Source organism: Pan paniscus, chromosome 5, assembly GCF_029289425.2.
Source record: "Pan paniscus chromosome 5, NHGRI_mPanPan1-v2.0_pri, whole genome shotgun sequence".
Classification (NCBI taxonomy): domain Eukaryota; kingdom Metazoa; phylum Chordata; class Mammalia; order Primates; family Hominidae; genus Pan; species Pan paniscus.
In genome coordinates this window covers 66,985,116-67,004,208 of record NC_073254.2, presented here as the reverse complement: position 1 = coordinate 67,004,208, position 19,093 = coordinate 66,985,116, and the positions used below count along the sequence as shown (strand labels likewise).

The 19,093-nt window shown below is 47.8% G+C and overlaps 1 protein-coding gene across 2 annotated transcripts in view; it reads left to right on the top strand.

The window, feature by feature from the left end:
- The window catches only part of TRAM2 (translocation associated membrane protein 2), an 82,678-nt gene that overhangs the window by 43,269 nt on the left and 20,316 nt on the right, over positions 1–19,093 (top strand). The window contains exon 1 of one of the 2 annotated variants that reach the window (XM_055113674.2): positions 12,376–13,034. The exons of the other annotated variant lie outside the window; for it this stretch is intronic. Within the exon in view, the coding sequence (XP_054969649.2) occupies positions 12,959–13,034 (76 nt within the window). The 5' untranslated portion in view covers positions 12,376–12,958. Of the gene's footprint in view, positions 1–12,375; positions 13,035–19,093 lie in introns of those variants that run through there. 2 annotated transcript variants of the gene reach the window in all.

The following is a 19,093-nucleotide window of genomic DNA, read 5'->3' as shown; positions in this document are numbered from 1 at the left end:
GGATTACAGGCATGTGCCACTGCACCCGGCCTTCTCCTCTTTATAGTAGAGAGGTGACTTGTCTTGACTTTAAGGTGAGATTCTTTTCCTTGTCTGGCTCTGCCAGCTACTAGCTAAAGGACTTTGGGGGCAAATTCCTGAACCTGTGGCTCATGGAGGATACAGCCATGAATCTTTCCTGGGCCCACCATCCCCTGCAGTCACTGTGGCCAGACTTGGAAGGAAGCCATGCTTTTCTGGGGCAACCAAGTCAGTTTCTTCATCTGAGAGTCAAACTGAGGGACATTGGCAAGAGAGGAAGAAAGCTCCATGCTACTAAAGAGACTGGAGAGCATGTCTGTCCTCAGTGGGCCAGGAAACATGTGGCCAGCACCAGTGGTCAGGAAGCAGACAGATGCCCGCTCATCCCAGGGCACACTCTAGTGCTGGGGGGCACGTGGATGATGTGGCTCAGGGCTATGTGTTCTAAGTCAAATCCGGGCTTATTTACTCTTGCCTCTTGAAAATCCTAATAACAGAGACTTAGCTGTACTCAAGATTTACTGATTTATTTTTTAGTTTAAAAAAATTGTAAAATATATGTAACATAAAATGTACTATTGTAACCATTTGTATGTGTGTAACTTAGTGGCATTAGGTACATTCACATTGTTGTGCTACCATCACCACCATCTATCTCCAGAACTCTTTCCATCTTGCAGATTGAAACTCTGCCCACCAAACCCTAACTCCCCTTTCCCCACCCCCTCTAGCCCTCAACAGCCCCCATTCCATTTTCTGTCTCTGTGAATTTGACTACCTTAGGTACCTCATATAAGTGAAATCATATATAGTATTTGACCTTTTGTGACTAGTTAAAATTTATTCTTAAACACTTTTTCAAAATACATTTATATGAGTGATGTATAACTCTTAGAGAAAAATTATAATGGAAAACCATAAGAAGATAAAAGTTACACAGGACCCCATCACCCAGAAAAAAACTAAAGTTAGAACGTTTTGGAATATTGATTTATAACACAATTTTTTGTTTTTATAATATGATGAACCTTTTTGTGTGTCATCGATTATCATTCCATTTAACCAGATATTCTGAAAAGCTGCAGGATGTTTCTTAATAGGGATTACCACAGATTATCCAATCAGCCCCATATGGATATTTAGGTTTCCTGTTTTTATTGTAAATAGTACTACAGTGAACATTCTTGTGGCTAAATTTTTACATTTATTTGTGATGACTTTCTTAGGATAACTTCCTATTACTGGAATTTCTGGGTTAAGTAGTATGTAAAGGTTTTATGTATGTATTGCCAAAATACCTTCTGTCATTTAATACTCGTGACCCATAAACCCTAAATTTAAAGTTGTTTTGTAAATATAAAATGCACAGGATTAAAAAAAATCAGAATACCAGTTTATAAATGTCTATAGAGATAGCCAGTCATCAAACATTGTGCTGGTGTTTTCATTACATTTCTCCCTGAAGTCAACTTACAGGGGACGCTGGATCATACCCCACATACCCAGAGCTGTCTTACTAATTTACCATGAGAAAGAATTATCCTGGAGACCAAAAAAGTTGAAGTGCATGTGATTGGGCATCCTTTTATTATAAGAAGGGCTTATTTGTGAAGCCAGATCATGATCAGAGGGTTGATTTTTGAGTTTGAAACCTTCCCAGAGACATTGGCAGACAAGTGATATCCTCAAGCATTCTTCTCACAACAGCATGAGACGCATAGACAGCACACTCTAGAGCTGAACTCAGACCCTCTGGGCAGAAAAAGCTTCCTACAATGTTTGAGTAAGGCGGAGTGGGGGTAGTGGAGTGCCACTGTGGATCATGTCATGCCTTCATTTGCTTAATTAATTAATCAAGCTAGGCAAATATTTGTGTGCCTATTGTTAGCCAGGGTCTGGGTGTAAAATAATGTCCAGAACCCATCTGATCTCTGATGTCATGAAACACCATTTATTAGAGAGAGATAGGTAATAAACAAGTAAACAATGAATTACATTGTAGTTGTAACAGGGTGATGAAGGAAATGTACAAGGTTATGTGGTAAGGAAAAGCAAAGGGGTGGCGACAGAAGATGTTTCTGAGTGTGGGGGTTGTGTTGTGTTGTGAGTAGAGTGAGAGGTCTGGGCAGAAGAAAGCACTCCGGGCACATGGACCAGCAAGTGCAAAAGCCCTCAAGTGAGGGCACAGACACCTCGGGGGGTTCTAGTAACTGTACATAGGCCAGCGTGACTGGAACCAGTGGGGTTTGGCATTTTCCCAGGGTGGCACTATTGAATTCTGCTCCTGGAATCCTCCTCCAGGCCCAGAACAGGCCTGGGTAGAGGAAAAGGTACAGTGAAGTACATGCTAAATGGAGGGGGTTTCAGTTACTTTAGCAAGAGAAGATGAAGTGTTTTAAGTAGCCTATCTTTTATTTAAATCTTGCCATTTGGGGCTGTTGGAAATATGACAAGCAAATAATCAAGAGAGATAATGAAACCAGGATAGCCTGCTTAATTTTGTTTTGAGCTTCTTAATCACTAACCCAATATGGTAATGTTTGGTTTGTAAGAACTGGAGGAAAGCAAACTTCTCATGGGAAAAAACACTTTACAATAACAAGTCTGTTAAGGTTGTGATTTTTAAAACCCTCCCCAAAATCTCCTTTAGATCGTACTCTACTCTTGGAAACGTACCTTTTTTTTTTTTTTTTTTTTGTATAACCAGGGTAAATTCTGACTTCTAAGGATTTCTTCCTTAAGTAGTGTATAGCTTGCTCAACTCAACATTTAAAACTGAATTTTAGTAGAGCCAGTAACTGTTTTCATACAAGGGGGTCCATCATTTCCAAATCCCTGTGTCTTCTCAGCGGATGTTTTCAAGTTCTAAGGAACAAAGCTAATAAGTAATGTGGATGAGGCTTTTTCTTGACGGTTTTGTTTTGCTGTAACTCCCTCTTCTTCTATACTCCTTTCTCGTCTTCCCAGCTCCCAGTATTAGTTTCCTAGGGCCGGTGTAACAAAAGTACCACAAACCTAGTGGCTGAAACAATAGAAATTTAACCATCCCAGCGTTCTGGATTCTAGAATCCCGAGACCACGGGGCCAGCAGAGGGGCCGCGCTCCTCGGAAGGCTCTGGGAAGGATCTGGTCCAGGCTTCCCTCCTGGCTTCTGGTAGTTTCTTCGCGTGTGAAGTGTCAGTCTTCACACGGACTTCTCCCTGTGTGCATGTCAGTCTGTGTGTCCAAATTCCTCTTTTTCATAAGGACACAGTCATATTGGATTAGAGGCCCAACCTATTCCACGGTGACCTCATCTTAACTAACTACATCTGCAGAGACCCTGTTTCTAAATGAGGTCACATTCTGAGGTGCTGGGAGTTAGGACATCAACAAGAGTTTTGGTGGAGGTGAGGGAGACACAATTTAGCTCACAACACCAGCTATAAATTTATGATTTTGTGCATTATAATCAGCTGGTTAAAAAGATTAAGCTTCATTCAGAGAGATGCACACAGTAGTGGCAGTGATGCATCTTATGCATCCTGGTGGAGCCCCTGCCACCCTGGCGTCCTTGAGGTTTTCTTTAAGGACAACAGTGATGAGGCAGGAAATATTCCTTTACTAACTTCTGCTCTCCTCATTCCTGCTTGCCTTTCTATTAGCAAATAAAAATTCAGGACTGCCAGTTAAATTTTCAGATAAACAATAAATATCTTTTTAAAAGTATAATTACACCCCAAATTATGTATGAGATAGCATTATACTAGAAAATTAATCATCATTCATCTGAAATTCAAATTTAACTGGCCACAACCATCCACCCTGCTCGGTTCTGGCAAGGAATAAAATATGTGTTTTCTGGTCTTACCATTACACACTCTGAGTCTTCTTTCTAATTAAACTGCCACAAAGTATCTAGTGTGTGATCAGAAATGTATAGACTATAAAGGCCAGAAAAGAAAAGTTTGATTCTTCCCACAGGCAGACTCCAGGCCTGCTGGCTTCCTTTCTGATCTAGAACAGGTGAGCCCAAATGGGCTAAGCATTTAGCCACAAGGTTGTCTTGGGTTGTGCTACTAATTTGCTGAATTGTCTTGGGTGAAACACTTAACGCTGAATGGTCTTGGGTGAAACACTTAACACCTGGATCTCCATCTTGCATCTGCAAAATCCAGAGTGATGACCACTCCCTCAACCCCAGTGGTTCTTGTAGACAGGAAGCCCTGGGAGTCCTCTGAAGGGCTTGCTACTCAGATTTTCCATAGACCAACACCATCGGCACCACCTGGGAACCTGTGAGAAAAACACACTCTCAGGCCCCACCGCAGACCTGCTGCATCAAAACCTACATTTTAACAAGAGCTCCGGAGATTCCTGTGCCCCGTAAAGCCCGAGAAGCACGGCTTTAAATGAGGTGGGCGAAAATCTCTAGTTAGGCTTTCAAATAATCCTACACTTCTAACCTCAAAGGTAAGATAGGGAAACCCCTAAACCCAGTAACTCATTTGCATCTTTCTGTCCTTTTCTAGTTTTTGTTTTTCTATAAATATTTGGTCTGGGAAAGCTGGGGGGAGGTGGGGAGTATCACTGGTGGAGTTGGTTTCCAGCTGGTGCTATACAGCTCCCTAAGAAGTCATGTACACGTTTGTGGCTGGGCACGGTGGCTCACACCTGTAATCCCAGCACTTCGGGAGGCCGAGGCGGGCGGATCAAGAGGTCAGGAGATCGAGACCATCCTGGCTAACACGGTGAAACCCCATCTCTACTAAAAATACAAAAAAATTAGCCGGGCGTAGTGGTGGGCACTTGTAGTCCCAGCTGCTCGGGAGGCTTAGGCAGGAGAATCACTTTAACCCAGGAGGCGGAGGTTGCAGTGAGCTGAGACCATGCCACTGCACTCCAGCCTGGGTGACAGAGCGAGACTCGGTCTCAAAAAAAAAAAAAAAGTCATGTACACGTTTGTAAGGCAGTGTGAGCAGAAGTTCTGGTAGCTTTGATGTTGCTCAGCCTGCCTGCTGCTGCACACCTAGAACACCAAGGCTAAGGTTGAGGGAACTCTTCCAGAGAAAGGTTTGTTTTACAGTGATCAAAGGTAACAAGAATCCATCCCCGAGCCCTGAGGATCCCAGTTGGCTTTATTACTACCATCTGCTCTGTTGCATTTTGCAGCCAGAGATGAAAGGCCTGAGAACGTCCTACACCATAGCTTGGCCATTGTTCTCGCAGCCTCTTCTAGGATGAGACTTGCTGCAGTCAAAACAACCTCAGACAGATGGTTTTAAAGCCTCATTCAGCCAAAGGCCTTTTTCCAGGGCTCAAAATGATTCTTGTTCCCTTTGCTGGTTGGCAGGAATTAGTGTTGTCTCCTGCTTGTATCATATACTTGAAAGATTGATATCACATATCAAGCTGAGCCCCTCTTTGTAAGATGAGCTCATGGGGGTCAAGAAAGGCAAGAGACAGGTGGGCAGCGGTGGCTCTGGAGATGGAAGCCATACTTGATTACGGATGAAAGCTACCTAATCTGTGGCCCATACACCTGGAGGAGACTTGAGACTCATCTAGCCTGGCCTGCTCCTTTTATAGCCAAGGAAACTGAGGCTCAGATAATTGATTCATGCTCCCAAGGATGCACCAGCGAGAGCCAAGGAGGGGCTGGGGTGCTCACACCTGTACAGCACCAGGGTTCTGGAAAGCTTTAGAAAAGCTGGGTTTATCAAATGGGGCAGTGGGCATAGGCAGTCCCAACCAGGGAGGTAGAGACTTGGCTCTGTCCTGGCCCTGTTGAGCCAAACAGCCACAAAGCTCTCTGGCCCTGAGGTTCTGTTTGTATGAATAAGAGAAAAACCACGGCCCCCAGTGTCCCTGGCCTTATTGGTTGGCCATCTGAAAAAGAATGGGGAGCCTCTGACCCAGGTCTTATGGCCAGCCCTGGACTTGATTTTTTTTTCCAATAACTAAAACTTATTAAGTGTAACAATTGTGCAGAAAGGTGGACAAATCATGTGTTCAGCTCAATGAATTTTCACACACTGAACACCTCCATGCAACCTAGAAGTGTCTTCTTCAGACGCAGCTTGATTTTTATGCAATTCCCTGTCGTAGCTCAGATAATTTATCCCATTCCATGTGGAGCTTGTGGCAGTTTAAATAAGCAGAACCACAGAGTGGCTGTGGCTGATTGTTAACCAGCCTGAAGCCTGCGGTCAGCGGGAACGGTGGCCAGCGCCTGCAGACCCACATCTTTGAACTGCTGCACTGAGCCCCCAAATGTCTTCTCCTAGTGAATCATCTTGCTCTTCCTCCCACCCCACCCCGCACCCTTTCTGACCTGGACCCACCCCACATCTTTACTTGAATTTCACTTTCCTATTTCTCCTGATCAAATCGTTTCTTCTATCTAGGTAGGATAATTTTTTTCTTTTTTCTTTTTCTTTTTTTTTTTTTTTTTTTGAGATAGAGTCTTGCTCTGTTGCCCAGGCTGGAGTACAGTGGCACAATCTCTGCCCACTGCATCCTCCACCTCCTGGGTTCAAGCTATTCTCCTGCCTCAGCCTCCCGAGTAGCAAGGACTGCAGGCGCCTGCCACCACACCTGGCTAATTTTTGTATTGTTAGTAGGGATGGGGTTTCACCATGTTGGCCAGGTTGGTCTGGAACCCCTGACCTCAAGTGATCCACCACCTCGGCCTCCCAAAGTGCTGGGATTACAGGTGTGAGCCACCATGCCCAGCTGGATAATTTTTTTTTCTAATCAGTTGTTTTTACTGAAATAATTTTTGTCAATTTAACAGTGGGTTTGTTGAAATTGTTATTTTTTCTGTAAGTTAAAAAAAAAAGCCTTAATTTAAAAAAATTTTTTTGTATGTGATTCTTGAGAGATTATTTTTTCTTTATAGCTCTCAATGAATTTTAAAAAGTTCACACCTTCCCCTAGCTGTAAGCATTCTTCACGTGAGGCAGCCTATGGAATGCATGTGTCATGCCCAGGCGATGTTGTATGCAGAAGCCACAGAACTTTGAAGTACAGTGGAGTCTGTAGTATGTGCCTAGCACCTAGGAATCTTTGTATATTTCTTTCTGGAAAGCTACAGGGAGGGTTACAGCTTTATAAAAAGGAATGGTGCATCAAGAAAGCAATGCAGGCCTGGTGCAGTGGCTCATGCTTATAATCCCAGCACTTTGGGAGGCCGAGGTGAACAGATCACTTGAGGTCAGGAGTTTGAGACCAGCCTGGCCAACATGGTGAAACCCAGTCTCTATTAAAAATGCAAAAAAATTAGCTGGGTGTGGTGGGGCACACCTGTAATTCCAGCTACTCAGGAGGCCGAGGCACAAGAATCGCTTGAGCCTGGGAGGCAGAGATTGCAGTGAGCTGAGATTGTGCCACTGTACTCCAGCCTGGGCCAAAAAACAAAACAAAACAAAACAAAAAGCAATGCAGAAACCTGGGATCTTATCAACTTCTCTTCAGCCCTTCATTCATCTTTGCTACATTGTTTTATGTCATGGAAGTATCCTTTCTTTATCTTCCTTCCTTACTATAAAAATGGAGAAAATATATTGCAAAGCATGCAATGTGGGGTTAAAATGGTAACTCTGAAGATCTGTCAGATCTTTAATTCTCTGGCGTGTGTGTGTGTGTGTGTGTGTGTGTGTGTGTGTGTGTGTGTGTGTGTCTGTGTGTATTTCCTAGGATGGCCATAACAAAGTACCACAAACTGAATGGCTTAAACAACAGAAATGTATTGTCTCACAGTTCTGGAGACCAGAAGTCTGAAATCAAGATGGTGGCAGGGTTGATTCCTTCTGAGGGCTGTGAGGGAAGGATCTGTTCTAGGTCTCTCTTGGCTTGTAAATGGTCATCTTCTCCCTGTCTCTTGTCATCACCCTCCCTCTGTTTGTGTCTGTCTCTGTGTCTAAATTTCTCCCTTTTTAGAAGACCACCAGTCATGTTGAAACAGGTCCCACCCTAATGACCTCATTTTAATTTATCTCTGTAAAGACTCAATCTGAATTAGGACCGGAGTCTAGCTCTGTCACCCAGGCTGGAGTGCAGTGGCACAATCTCGGCTCACTGCAACCTCCACCTCCTGGGTTCAGGTGATTCTCCTGCTTCAGCCTCCTGAGTAGCTGGGATTACAGGCACCTGCCACCAAGCCCAGCTAATTTTTGTATTTTTAGTAGAGATGGGGTTTCACTGTGTTGGCCAGGCTGGTCTTGAACTCCTGACCTCGTGATCCACCCGCCTCGGCCTCCCAAAGTGCTGGGATTACAGGCCTAAGGCACTGCACCTGGCCCAAATATTTTTTAATGGAGGTACAATTCAACCCATAACAGCCTCTGTGTGTGTGTGTATCTATGCTTATGTGTCTGAGAACTATGGTGATGCTTGTAGTTAAAACACCACTGGTCACATCTTCTAGGTTGGGAGGCCACAGAGGGAGTAGGCCAGCAGCCTGGAGAGTGGGGACAATGCTGCCCTTGGAGGCTGCTTGCCCCATGCCTGTCTTAAGCTCCTCTTTTTTCCCTGCCACCTGGGGGAGTGGGGCAGGCCTTCAGGGTTTAATGAGTGCACCTTCTGTGTGATTTGAAGGGGTATCAGGAGGCAGAGAGGCCTGATGGGGAGCTAATGGATTTGGCCCTGGCGTCAGTAGCACAGTTGAGTCCTGGCCCCACTGCTGCCTAGCTGCAGGTCCTGGGGGCACAGCGACTGCTCACCTCTATGCCTCAGCTGCCATGTCAGTAAATGGAGATAATACCCGGGATTACTCTGAAGAGTAAATGTTCCCATGAGAGGTGCTCAGTATCATGCATGGATAGAGCAAGTGACTCTTCTGTTCCTTTAGCGTCTGATTGTTTCTGTTGGAAATAGGCATAATACTTTCATCTATTTGCATAGCACCTTACAGTGTATAGCTCTGTGAGAAAAGGTAGATGGTTTTATCCCATTGTTCAGAAGGGTTAACTGAGACAGAGGGACCCTGGATCATATGACAGACAAGTGGTGGCTCCAGAAGTGAGCTCCAGGTCTTTTCATGCCCATTCTCTCTCCCTATGGAAGAAAAAAAAAATAGAGCAACAAGGTAGAGAAGAAGACACCACTTTATCTGTACAAAGCAGGAAGAATTTGAAGACTTACTTAAAAATTGTTTTTTGAATAGAAATACATTCACACAGTTAAAGTATAAATCTGTATTAAAACACTTTCCTGTACAGCTCTAACCTAGGTCAAGGTTTTTTGTACCGATTGAACCTAGACCAAGATAGAGTATTTCCCACTTCCTAGCTTCCCTGTGCCCCATCCAGTCCATGACTACAGAGGGAGAGAGTCTTGTTCCCACCCTGCCCTCCGTCCCTTTCACACCCCTACTCCCTGTGGGCAGTCCCTGTTGTGTCTTGTGTACCCACCCCCCGCCCCAAGAATTTCTTAACTGGCAATCCAGAGTTGCTTTATGCAAATACAAATGCATATTTTTCTTTCCTGCCCTTTCTTACATAAAAGATGGAATAATATATGCTTCTTCTGTACCTGGCTTTTTTCCCCACCAAATAATGTATCCTAGATATCATTTCATATCAATATGCAGAGAGCGTCATCAACTTTCTAAAAATGTGTTTTGAGGTTTAATGCAGCCAAGTGCCCATGTTGATGAATTTTTACATATGTCCACACCCGTGCAGCTCTAGCCTAGATCAAGATACAGCACCCCAGCTTCCTTCTGCCCCTTCCAGTCAGCACCCCTCCTAAAGTAACTGGTATTCTGATTCATAAATCTCTCAGTTACAGTTTTACCTGTTCTTGATTTCATTTCTCTCTGATGTTTTTAAATCGCTCTATTGCTTACATAAATATTTTTTAAATTTTTGCTGGGTCAGCATCACCTGGAGGTGTAGTTAAATACAGATTTCTACTTTAAGTTTCTGAGCCAGTAGGCCTGGGGTAGGGCCCAAGAATGTGTGTTTTTAAGCTCACAGGTGTTACTGATGCTATTGGCCCATGGCCACATGTTGAGTAACCCTGGTGTATTATAACTATATCTACCAGTTCCCTATAGATAAAACAACATGGGTTGTTTCCATTCATTTACCATTAAAAACAGTGCTGTGGTGTGTAACCTTGTACACATGTCATTTTGACTGTAGCAGGTACCAGCTGCAGGATAAATTTCCAGAAGTAGAATTGCTGCATCGAAGGATTGATGCGTTTGTAATCTCAACAGAAATTGCCAAATTGCCCTCCAAAGAGGTGGTACCGTTTTACATTCCTGCTGGCAGTGTGTAAGAAAGAGTCTGTTTCCCCACAGCCTTAGCAAGAATATATTGTCAAGCTTTGGATTTTTGCCAATCTGATAGGTATGAAATGGTATCTCAGTGTAGTTTTAATTTGCATATCTCTTCTGTGTAAGGCTGAGCATTTTTTTAAATGTATAACAGCCATCTTTTCTGTGTTTCTTTTTTCTGTGGCTTGTCTGTTTATATCCTTTGTTCATTTCTACTCGATTTTTAAAAATCCTTTTATTGTGAAATTATAGCAACTTACTACATATTAGCAAGATTAGCCCTTTGTCTCTGATCTGAATTGTAAATATTTTCCCCAGGTGATCATTTGCCTCCAGATTTTGTTTGTGGTGGTGTTTCCATATCTAATTCTGGATTTATATATAGTGTAAAAAATTCAAAATAATACGAAAACAGAGTTGGCTCTTGGCACAGCAACCAATAGAAGAAAATTTTACAAATCCAGATTTGCAGGGATTCGGAAAGAAACTGGGAGTACAGTGATGCTCTTTAAACAACTAGCTTTCAGACAAAAGAAGCTTCTAGGGCAGATGCCTGCCCTGGCTCACATGAGTTCTCAGAAGCAGATGGGATGTCAGTAAGAAGTGGACACCAGCTCAGGTTGTGCAGAGGAGGTCAGAGACCGCACAGTGGGATCCAGACAGGACTGGGAAATGTAAAGGCAGGCAGGAGAAGTCGCTTGCAGGTGACCTCAGAAGGAAACAGGAAAATATCTATTAGTCATAGGAAACGGAGCAGGAGGTCAAGCAGAATGTGACTCCCCAAAAGGGACAGCTGCTCACAGAGGTTGTCAAAACAGCCAAGATTCTGATTATTTCAGGTCTCTCTTTAAACTGTAATCAAAGATAAGCAAAGCAAGTGTCATTTTTGATGGGAGGTGGGATAACCCACTACAGTAGGAAGGTCATTATTGAAGGTGCTTTTTCCCAAAGCTAGATTAATTCCTACACTAGAGCATATTGGCGTACTCCATAGGGTTATATAGGAAGAAGGCTCATAGAGTATTGGTGTTGGAAAGGTATCAGGGGTCATGAAGGTTGGAGGTTACAAATCTGTGGCCTGTAGTCAGAGTTGGCCTACAGATGTGTTTTCTTTGGCCAGTCTGGTGTTGGCCCATGCAGTGTTTTTAAAAATTTCGAATTAGTCACCAGCATTTTAAAATCAGATGATTTCACGTAAAGATTTTTCTTTGCTTTTGAAACATTGGGACTCCAGCCACTGGGTTGCGCCTCTCCTGCAGCCACAGTGGCTGAGATGCAGCTACGCCACTGCCTCCCTCACCCCTGTGGGACACAGTGTGGGGTGTGCCCCTCCTCTCTAGTGTGTTCCTGACATCGAGGCTGCCAGGTACTACCGTTTATCTCAGTTTTAACGTGTATTTATTTTAGTAAGGTTAAAAGGTCAGTGGATATCTCTTAAACTTGTTTCTCTCAAAGTGGAGATGTGAAAGATAGACCAAGAGGGTGATATGTTTAAAGAAAAGCAGTGGAAAGCATATTTCTCTGTGGAAGTGAAGAATATGACCTGCTTAATGCAGTGGGCCTCTGTATTGAAAGCAGCTATCTTAAGAAACCTGGACCACCTGGCTCATTTGTGCTCCCCCCGGTCCCTGTAGGCGTTTTGTTTTGATCCAAAATCAGAGTCACCTCTCTGGCCTCATAGGCCAGAGATGTGCTGGACTTATTCTTCTAAAAAAATAGAATAGAGCAGAGCCCCCGTGGGGTCCACTAAGGCTCCTGCTGGATCTCTATTGCCACTTGACTTCTCCCTATGGCCAAATACTGCTGCTCCTGTCCCCTCCCTTCTACGGGTGTTGATCCCAAGGGCACTTCCTAATAAGCATTCTTCAGGCTATACTATCAGAGTCTGCCTCAAAGATAACCCAACCTAGGACAGTACTCCTTTAAGAATAGGACTTTACTGGACTGTGTGGTAGATAGAGCTCCCTCTCCCCTCTCCCCTCTCCCCTCTCCCCTCCCCCCTCCCCCCTCTCCCCTCTCCCCTCTCCCCTCTCCCCTCTCCCCTCTCCCCTCTCCCCTCTCCCCTCTCCCCTCTTTCCACGGTCTCCCTCTGATGCCGAGCCGAAGCTGGACGGTACTGCTGCCATCTCAGCTCACTGCAACCTCCCTGCCCGATTCTCCTGCCTCAGCCTGCCGAGTGCCTGCGATTGCAGGCGTGCGCCGCCACGCCTGACTGGTTTTCGTATTTTTTTGGTGGAGACGGGGTTTCGATGTGTCGGCTGGGCTGGTCTCCAGCTCCTAACCGCGAGTGATCCGCCAGCCTCGGCCTCCCGAGGTGCCGGGATTGCAGACGGAGTCTCGTTAACTCAGTGCTCAATGGCGCCCAGGCTGGAGTGCAGTGGCGTGATCTCGGCTCGCTACAACCACCTCCCAGCCGCCTGCCTTGGCCTCCCTAAGTGCCGAGATTGCAGCCTCTGCCTGGCAGCCACCCCGTCTGGGAAGTGAGGAGCGTCTCCGCCTGACTGCCCATCGTCTGGGATGTGAGGAGCCCCTCTGCCTGGCTGCCCAGTCTGGAAACTGAGGAGCGTCTCTGCCCGGCCGCCATCCCATCTAGGAAGTGAGGAGCGCCTCTTCCCGCCCGCCATCACATCTGGGAAGTGAGGAGCGTCTCTGCCCGGCCGCCCATCGTCTGAGATGTGGGGAGCACCTCTGCCCTGCCGCCCCGTCCGGGATGTGAGGAGTGTCTCTGCCCGGCCGCCCTGTCTGAGAAGTGAGGAACCCCTCCGCCCGGCAGCCACCCCGTCTGAGAAGTGAGGAGCGTCCTCCCTCCTCGTCTGGGAGGGAGGTGGGGGGGTCAGCCCCCCGCCCAGCCAGCCGCCCCGTCCGGGAGGTGAGGGGCACCTCTGCCCGGCCGCCCCTACCGGGAAGTGAGGAGCCCCTCTGCCCGGCCAGCCGCCTCGTCCGGGAGGGAGGTGGGGGGGTCAGCCCCCCGCCCAGCCAGCCGCCCCGTCCGGGAGGCGAGGGGTGCCTCTGCCCGGCCGCCCCTACTGGGAAGTGAGGAGCCCCCCTCCCGGCCAGCCGTCCCATCCGGGAGGGAGGTGGGGGGGATCAGCCCCCTGCCCGGCCAGCCGCCCTGTCCAGGAGGTGGGGGGGGCGCCTCTGCCCGGCCGCCCCTACTGGGAAGTGAGGAGCCCCTCTGCCCGGCCAGCCGCCTCGTCCGGGAGGGAGGTGGGGGGGTCAGCCCCCCGCCTGGCCAGCCGCCCCATCCGGGAGGTGAGGGGCGCCTCTGCCCGGCCGCCCCTTCTGGGAAGTGAGGAGCCCCTCTGCCCGGCCAGCCGCCCCGTCCGGGAGGGAGGTGGGGGGGTCAGCCCCCCGCCCGGCCAGCCGCCCCGTCCGGGAGGGAGGTGGGGGGGTCAGCCCCCCGCCCGGCCAGCCGCCCCGTCCGGGAGGGAGGTGGGGGGTCGGCCAGCCGCCCCGTCCGGGAGGGAGGTGGGGGGGTCAGCCCCCCGCCCGGCCAGCCGCCCCGTCCGGGAGGGAGGTGGGGGGGTCAGCCCCCCGCCCGGCCAGCCGCCCCGTCCGGGAGGGAGGTGGGGGGTCGGCCAGCCGCCCCGTCCGGGAGGGAGGTGGGGGGTCAGCCCCCCGCCCGGCCAGCCGCCCCGTCCGGGAGGGAGGTGGGGGGGTCAGCCCCCCGCCCGGCCAGCCGCCCCGGCCGGGAGGGAGGTGGGGGGATCAGCCCCCCGCCCGGCCAGCCGCCCTGTCTGGGAGGTGAGGGGCGCCTCTGCCCGGCCGCCCCTACCGGGAAGTGAGGAGCCCCTCTGCCCGGCCAGCCGCCCCCTCCGGGAGGGAGGTGGGGGGGTCAGCCCCCCGCAGGGCCAGCCGCCCCGTCGGGGAAGTGAGGGGCGCCTCTGCCTGGCCGCCCCTACTGGGAAGTGAGGAGCCCCTCTGCCCGGCCAGCCGCCCTGTCCGGGAGGGAGGTGGGGGGTCAGCCCCCCACCCGGCCAGCCGCCCCGTCCGGGAGGGAGGTGGGGGGGTCAGCCCCCCGCCCGGCCAGCCGCCCCGTCCGGGAGGTGAGGGGCGCTTCTGCCCGGCCGCCCCTACTGGGAAGCGAGGAGCTCCTCTGCCCGGCCACCACCCCATCTGGGAGGTGTACTCAACAGCTCATTGAGAACGGGCCATGAAGACAATGGCGGTTTTGTGGAATAGAAAGGGGGGAAAGGTGGGGAAAAGATTGAGAAATCGGATGGTTGCTGTGTCTGTGTAGAAAGAGGTAGACATGGGAGACTTTTCATTTTGTTCTGTACTAAGAAAAATTCTTCTGCCTTGGGATCCTGTTGATCTGTGACCTTACCCCCAACCCTGTGCTCTCTGAAACATGTGCTGTATCCACTCAGGGTTGAATGGATTAAGGGCGGTGCAAGATGTGCTTTGTTAAACAGATGCTTGAAGGCAGCATGTTCGTTAAGAGTCATCACCACTCCTTAATCTCAAGTACCCAGGGACACAAACACTGCGGAAGGCCGCAGGGTCCTCTGCCTAGGAAAACCAGAGAACTTTGTTCACTTGTTTATCTGCTGACCTTCCCTCCACTATTGTCCTGTGACCCTGCCAAATCCCCCTCTGCGAGAAACACCCAAGAATGATCAATAAAAAAGAAAAAAAAAAAAAATAGAATAGATTATTGCCAAACGATTGCTGTTCTTTTTGAGAGCTCATGCACGACAGGGGCAGTCTATGAGAAGTGGGAGCTCTAACCTGGGTCGTGTGAGGATTTTTATTTATTTATTTTTATTTTATGTTATTTTATTTTGTTTTATTTTATTTTATTTATTTATTTTTTTTGAGATGGAGTCTCTCGCTCTATCGCCCAGGCTAGAGTGCAGTGGCGCAATCTCGGCTCACTGCAAGCTCCCCCTCCCGGGTTCACGCCATTCTCCTGCCTCAGCCTCCCGAGTAGCTGGGACTACAGGTGCCCGCCACCAGGCCCGGCTAATTTTTTTTGTATTTTTAGTGGAGACGGGGGTTTCACCATGTTAGCCAGGATGGTCTCGAGCTCCTGATCTCTTGATCCGCCTGCCTCGGCCTCCCAAAGTGCTGGGATTACAGGTGTGAGCCACCGCACCCGGCCTTGTGTGAGGATTTTTATAAGAATTAGTGGCAACCAAAATTTAAAAAGAAAAAAAAAATCAAGAACATCAGTTTGTTTGTAGGCATCTGGAAGGGGACAAAGGTCCAACCTCTATAGTTCTATGAAAACAGGGCCAAACCAATTTATTACTACGTTTGCACCAACCTACTACTTTCCTCCTCTGATCAAAAGTAGGAAGATAGGGCTGGGTGCAGTGGCTCACACCTGTAATCCCAGCACTTTGGGAAGCCAAGGCAGGTGGATCATCTTAGGTCAAGAGTTCAAGACCAGCCTGGCCAACATGGCAAAAACACATCTCTACTAAAAATACAAAAAAAAAAAATTTGCCGGAACTGGTGGCCCACGCCTGTAATCCCAGCTACTTGGGAGGCTGAGGCAAGAGAATTGCTTGAACCCGGGAGGTTGTGGTGAGCCAAGACTGCGCCATTACACTCCAGCCTGGGTGACTCTGTCTCAAAAAACAAAACAAAACAAAAAGTAGGAGGATAGCAGGTAAGGAGGGAAACCATGGAGATAATTTGTGCGAATCAGAATATAGCTTTTGATTATTTGTGTATGAAGCTGTTCCTTATGATTGTAGGAGTAAGAGGTCAGAGGAATGGTATATTGCCAGAAATGGAGCTGTGATGGGGTGGGATGGGGGGCTGTGTTGACCTTGAGGTGGCATTTGGTGGCTGGGTTCTAGGAATGAGGAAACCCAAGAAACGGACTGTGTCCCTTAACTCTGTGAACTCTTTCCTCATTCACTTTCCTTGCTTATCTCATGAGATAGTTAGGATGATCAGATGAGATAATGCATGTTGCAGAATTTTAAAACCGTGAAAGAGGCTATAGAATATAGGTACTGTTCCAGAAGGAACTTGAGAATCAATCCGCATAGCCAGCTGTTAGCTGGTTCTTTTGATTCCGTCACCGAATCTATCCGACGCCCATGTCTTCTCCGATTGCTCTGCCTGGAATTCCCACGGGCGCCTTCTGACTGCTCTCCTGGCTTCCAGCCTTGCCACTCTAACCCATTCTCCCTGTGGCAGGAAGAGAGGTCTCTAAGAACATGTGACGAAAATCCTCCAGTAGCTCTCATTCCTTTAGGGTACAGTCCGCATGTCTTGCCCTGACCTCTAAGGGGTCCTCCCTGATCTCCCACCTCTGCAGGTCCCCAACCTTCTGCTCCACACCCCCAGCCTTCAGTCCACTTCAGAGCATTGACACAGCTGGCTGTTGTTGTTTTTTAAATTGTAAAATACACATAACGTAAAACTTACCGTCTTAACCATTTCTAAATGTACAGTTCAGTATTGTTAAGTACATTCACGTTATTATACAACCAATTTTCAGAACACTTTTCATCTTGCAAAACAAACCCCGTACCCATTAAATAGCACCTTCCCATTCCTCTCACTCCCAGCCCTTGGTAACCACCATTCTGCTTTCTGTCTCTGAATTTGACTAGTCTAGGTAACTCATATATAAATCGAATCATACAGTATTTGTCCTTTTGTGACTGACTTATTCAACTTAGTCTAATGTCCTCGAGGTCCACCCATGTTGTAGCATGTGTCAGAATTTCCTTTTTTTTTTTAAGGCTGAATCATCTTCCACTGTATGTATACAGCACATGTTGTTTATTCATTCATCAATCCATGGACACCTGCATCGCTTCCATCTTTTTGGCTATTGTGAATAGTGCTGCTATGGACATGGATGTACAAATATTTTATTGAAATCTGGCCTTCAATTACCCCAACACCCAGAAGTGGAATTACTGAAATATGTGGTAATTGTATTGTTAACTTTCTGAAGAATCACTGTACTGTTTTCTGCAGTGGCTGTACCATTTTACATTCCCACCAACAATGTACAAAGTTCCCAGTTTCTCCACATCTTCACCAATACTTGCAGTTTTTCTGTTTTTTGCTTGTTTGTTTGTTTTTTCCTCATTGTAACCGTCCTTATGGGTGTGAGGAGATAACCTTGTTGTGGTTTTGATTTGTAGTGCCCTAATGATGAGTGGTGTTGAGTATCTTTCATGTCTTTATTGGCCATTTGTATTTCTTCTTTGGAGAAATGTCTCTTCAAGAACTTTGTCCATTTTAGAATCAGGTTGTTTGGTTTTTGTTGCTGAGTTACAGTTCTTTGGCTGCTGGTGTTTAAGTGTACGAGGATGTGGTGTGTACCCGCTAAGCTCCAAGAGGGCAGGGGCTGTGCCCCCCTTGCTCACTGCCATCTCCCAGTGCCCAGCATGGAGCCCTGTGCGTGGTTCGTCAGCCAATGAGGATGCATGTGCGCAGGTCTCAACAGCAGAGAAACACGAGTCTGTGTTTATTTCTACATTCATTCTAGTTTCAAGAAGGATTTCAGATTATAGTCATATTTCTTTGGAACCCTAGTATTTGGGATCAAGAATGGCAGGTGACCCTCGTAAAGGGCTTTAAAATGGATAATCTAAGGTCTTATCAGGTACTGTTTCACTGATTTTTGGACTGTGCTTGTTTGGTTGAGTATAAATCCCATTATGCCTAGTAAGGATGATCTTGATGATGAAACTGTTTTTAGTTATTTTATAATTTCAAAATATGCGGCCACCTCATTGGTCTCTTTATGAAGAAGGCAAGGAAAATGTAATCCTGGCGTCACATGTGGTAGAGCGGAGAGGCTGGGCCATGAGTCTCCTCTCCCTCATCTTCGTGTCTTCTCCTCGGGTCTTCAGTGCCTGACTCCCCATCCTGGATCCCAGCCCTTCGGTCCTCAGTGGCCAAGGCTCATCAGCTCTCTCTCACTGACAGCCCTCCTTCTCCCTTCCTCTCTCTTCTCCTGCCTTGATTCAGGCCCTGTGGCTTCTTACCTGGATCACAGGAACAGCTTTCTAACCGGTGTCCTTACCTCTGGGCATGTTCACTGCTGCCAGAGTAAATGTTCCAAAACGCAAATGTCATCATTTTCCTGTTTAATTTGAATTCTTCGATATTTCCACGTTGTCTTCAGGATAAAGTCCACACCCTTTTACATGGCACACAAGGCCACGCACAGCAGCCCGTCGCTCACCACGGTGACCTCCCCTCCGCCCCCAGCAGTCCAGCCTCAGTCCCTTCATTCTTTGTGGATGCTGCTTTCTCTGGCTAGGATGCCCCCACTACCGGCCTCTCCTGCTGGTCCCCGAGTTCCAATGCCGTTCTATTCACCCTGACCAGTGAACAGTTTACCCACAACCTCCACCCTAGCCAGAGTGGGGCCCTCGCCTGCTGTGGCTCACTGTGTGTGCCTCTCGGGAGCGCTGCCTGTCTGTAGTGTAATCGTACATCTGTCTGTTAGTCTCCCTGCTGCACTGTATGTTTTCCAACCGGGGGTGGTGTCTTTTATCTCCATGTTTCAACAGTTAGCCCAGTGCCTCTCACAGAATAGGTCTTTGTGGAAAGGAAGAGGGAGAGGAAAAAGGAAAGTCTGTCTGATTTCAAAGATCATGTTCTCTCTGTCCTCGCCACCTCCTCCCACCCCCTCACCACTGCCCACCGTTACATTCTCCCAGTCTATGGTGGCTGAGATTAGGGTGGACTCCCAGAGTGACCCAGTCAGCTTGACTTTGTTCCCTGGCCACCCTGAAACAAACTGAGCCTGGCTACCTTCTGGTAAATGCATCCCAGCAGTGAGATGACTCATGTGTGTGTGACTCAGAGCGAATGCAGCAC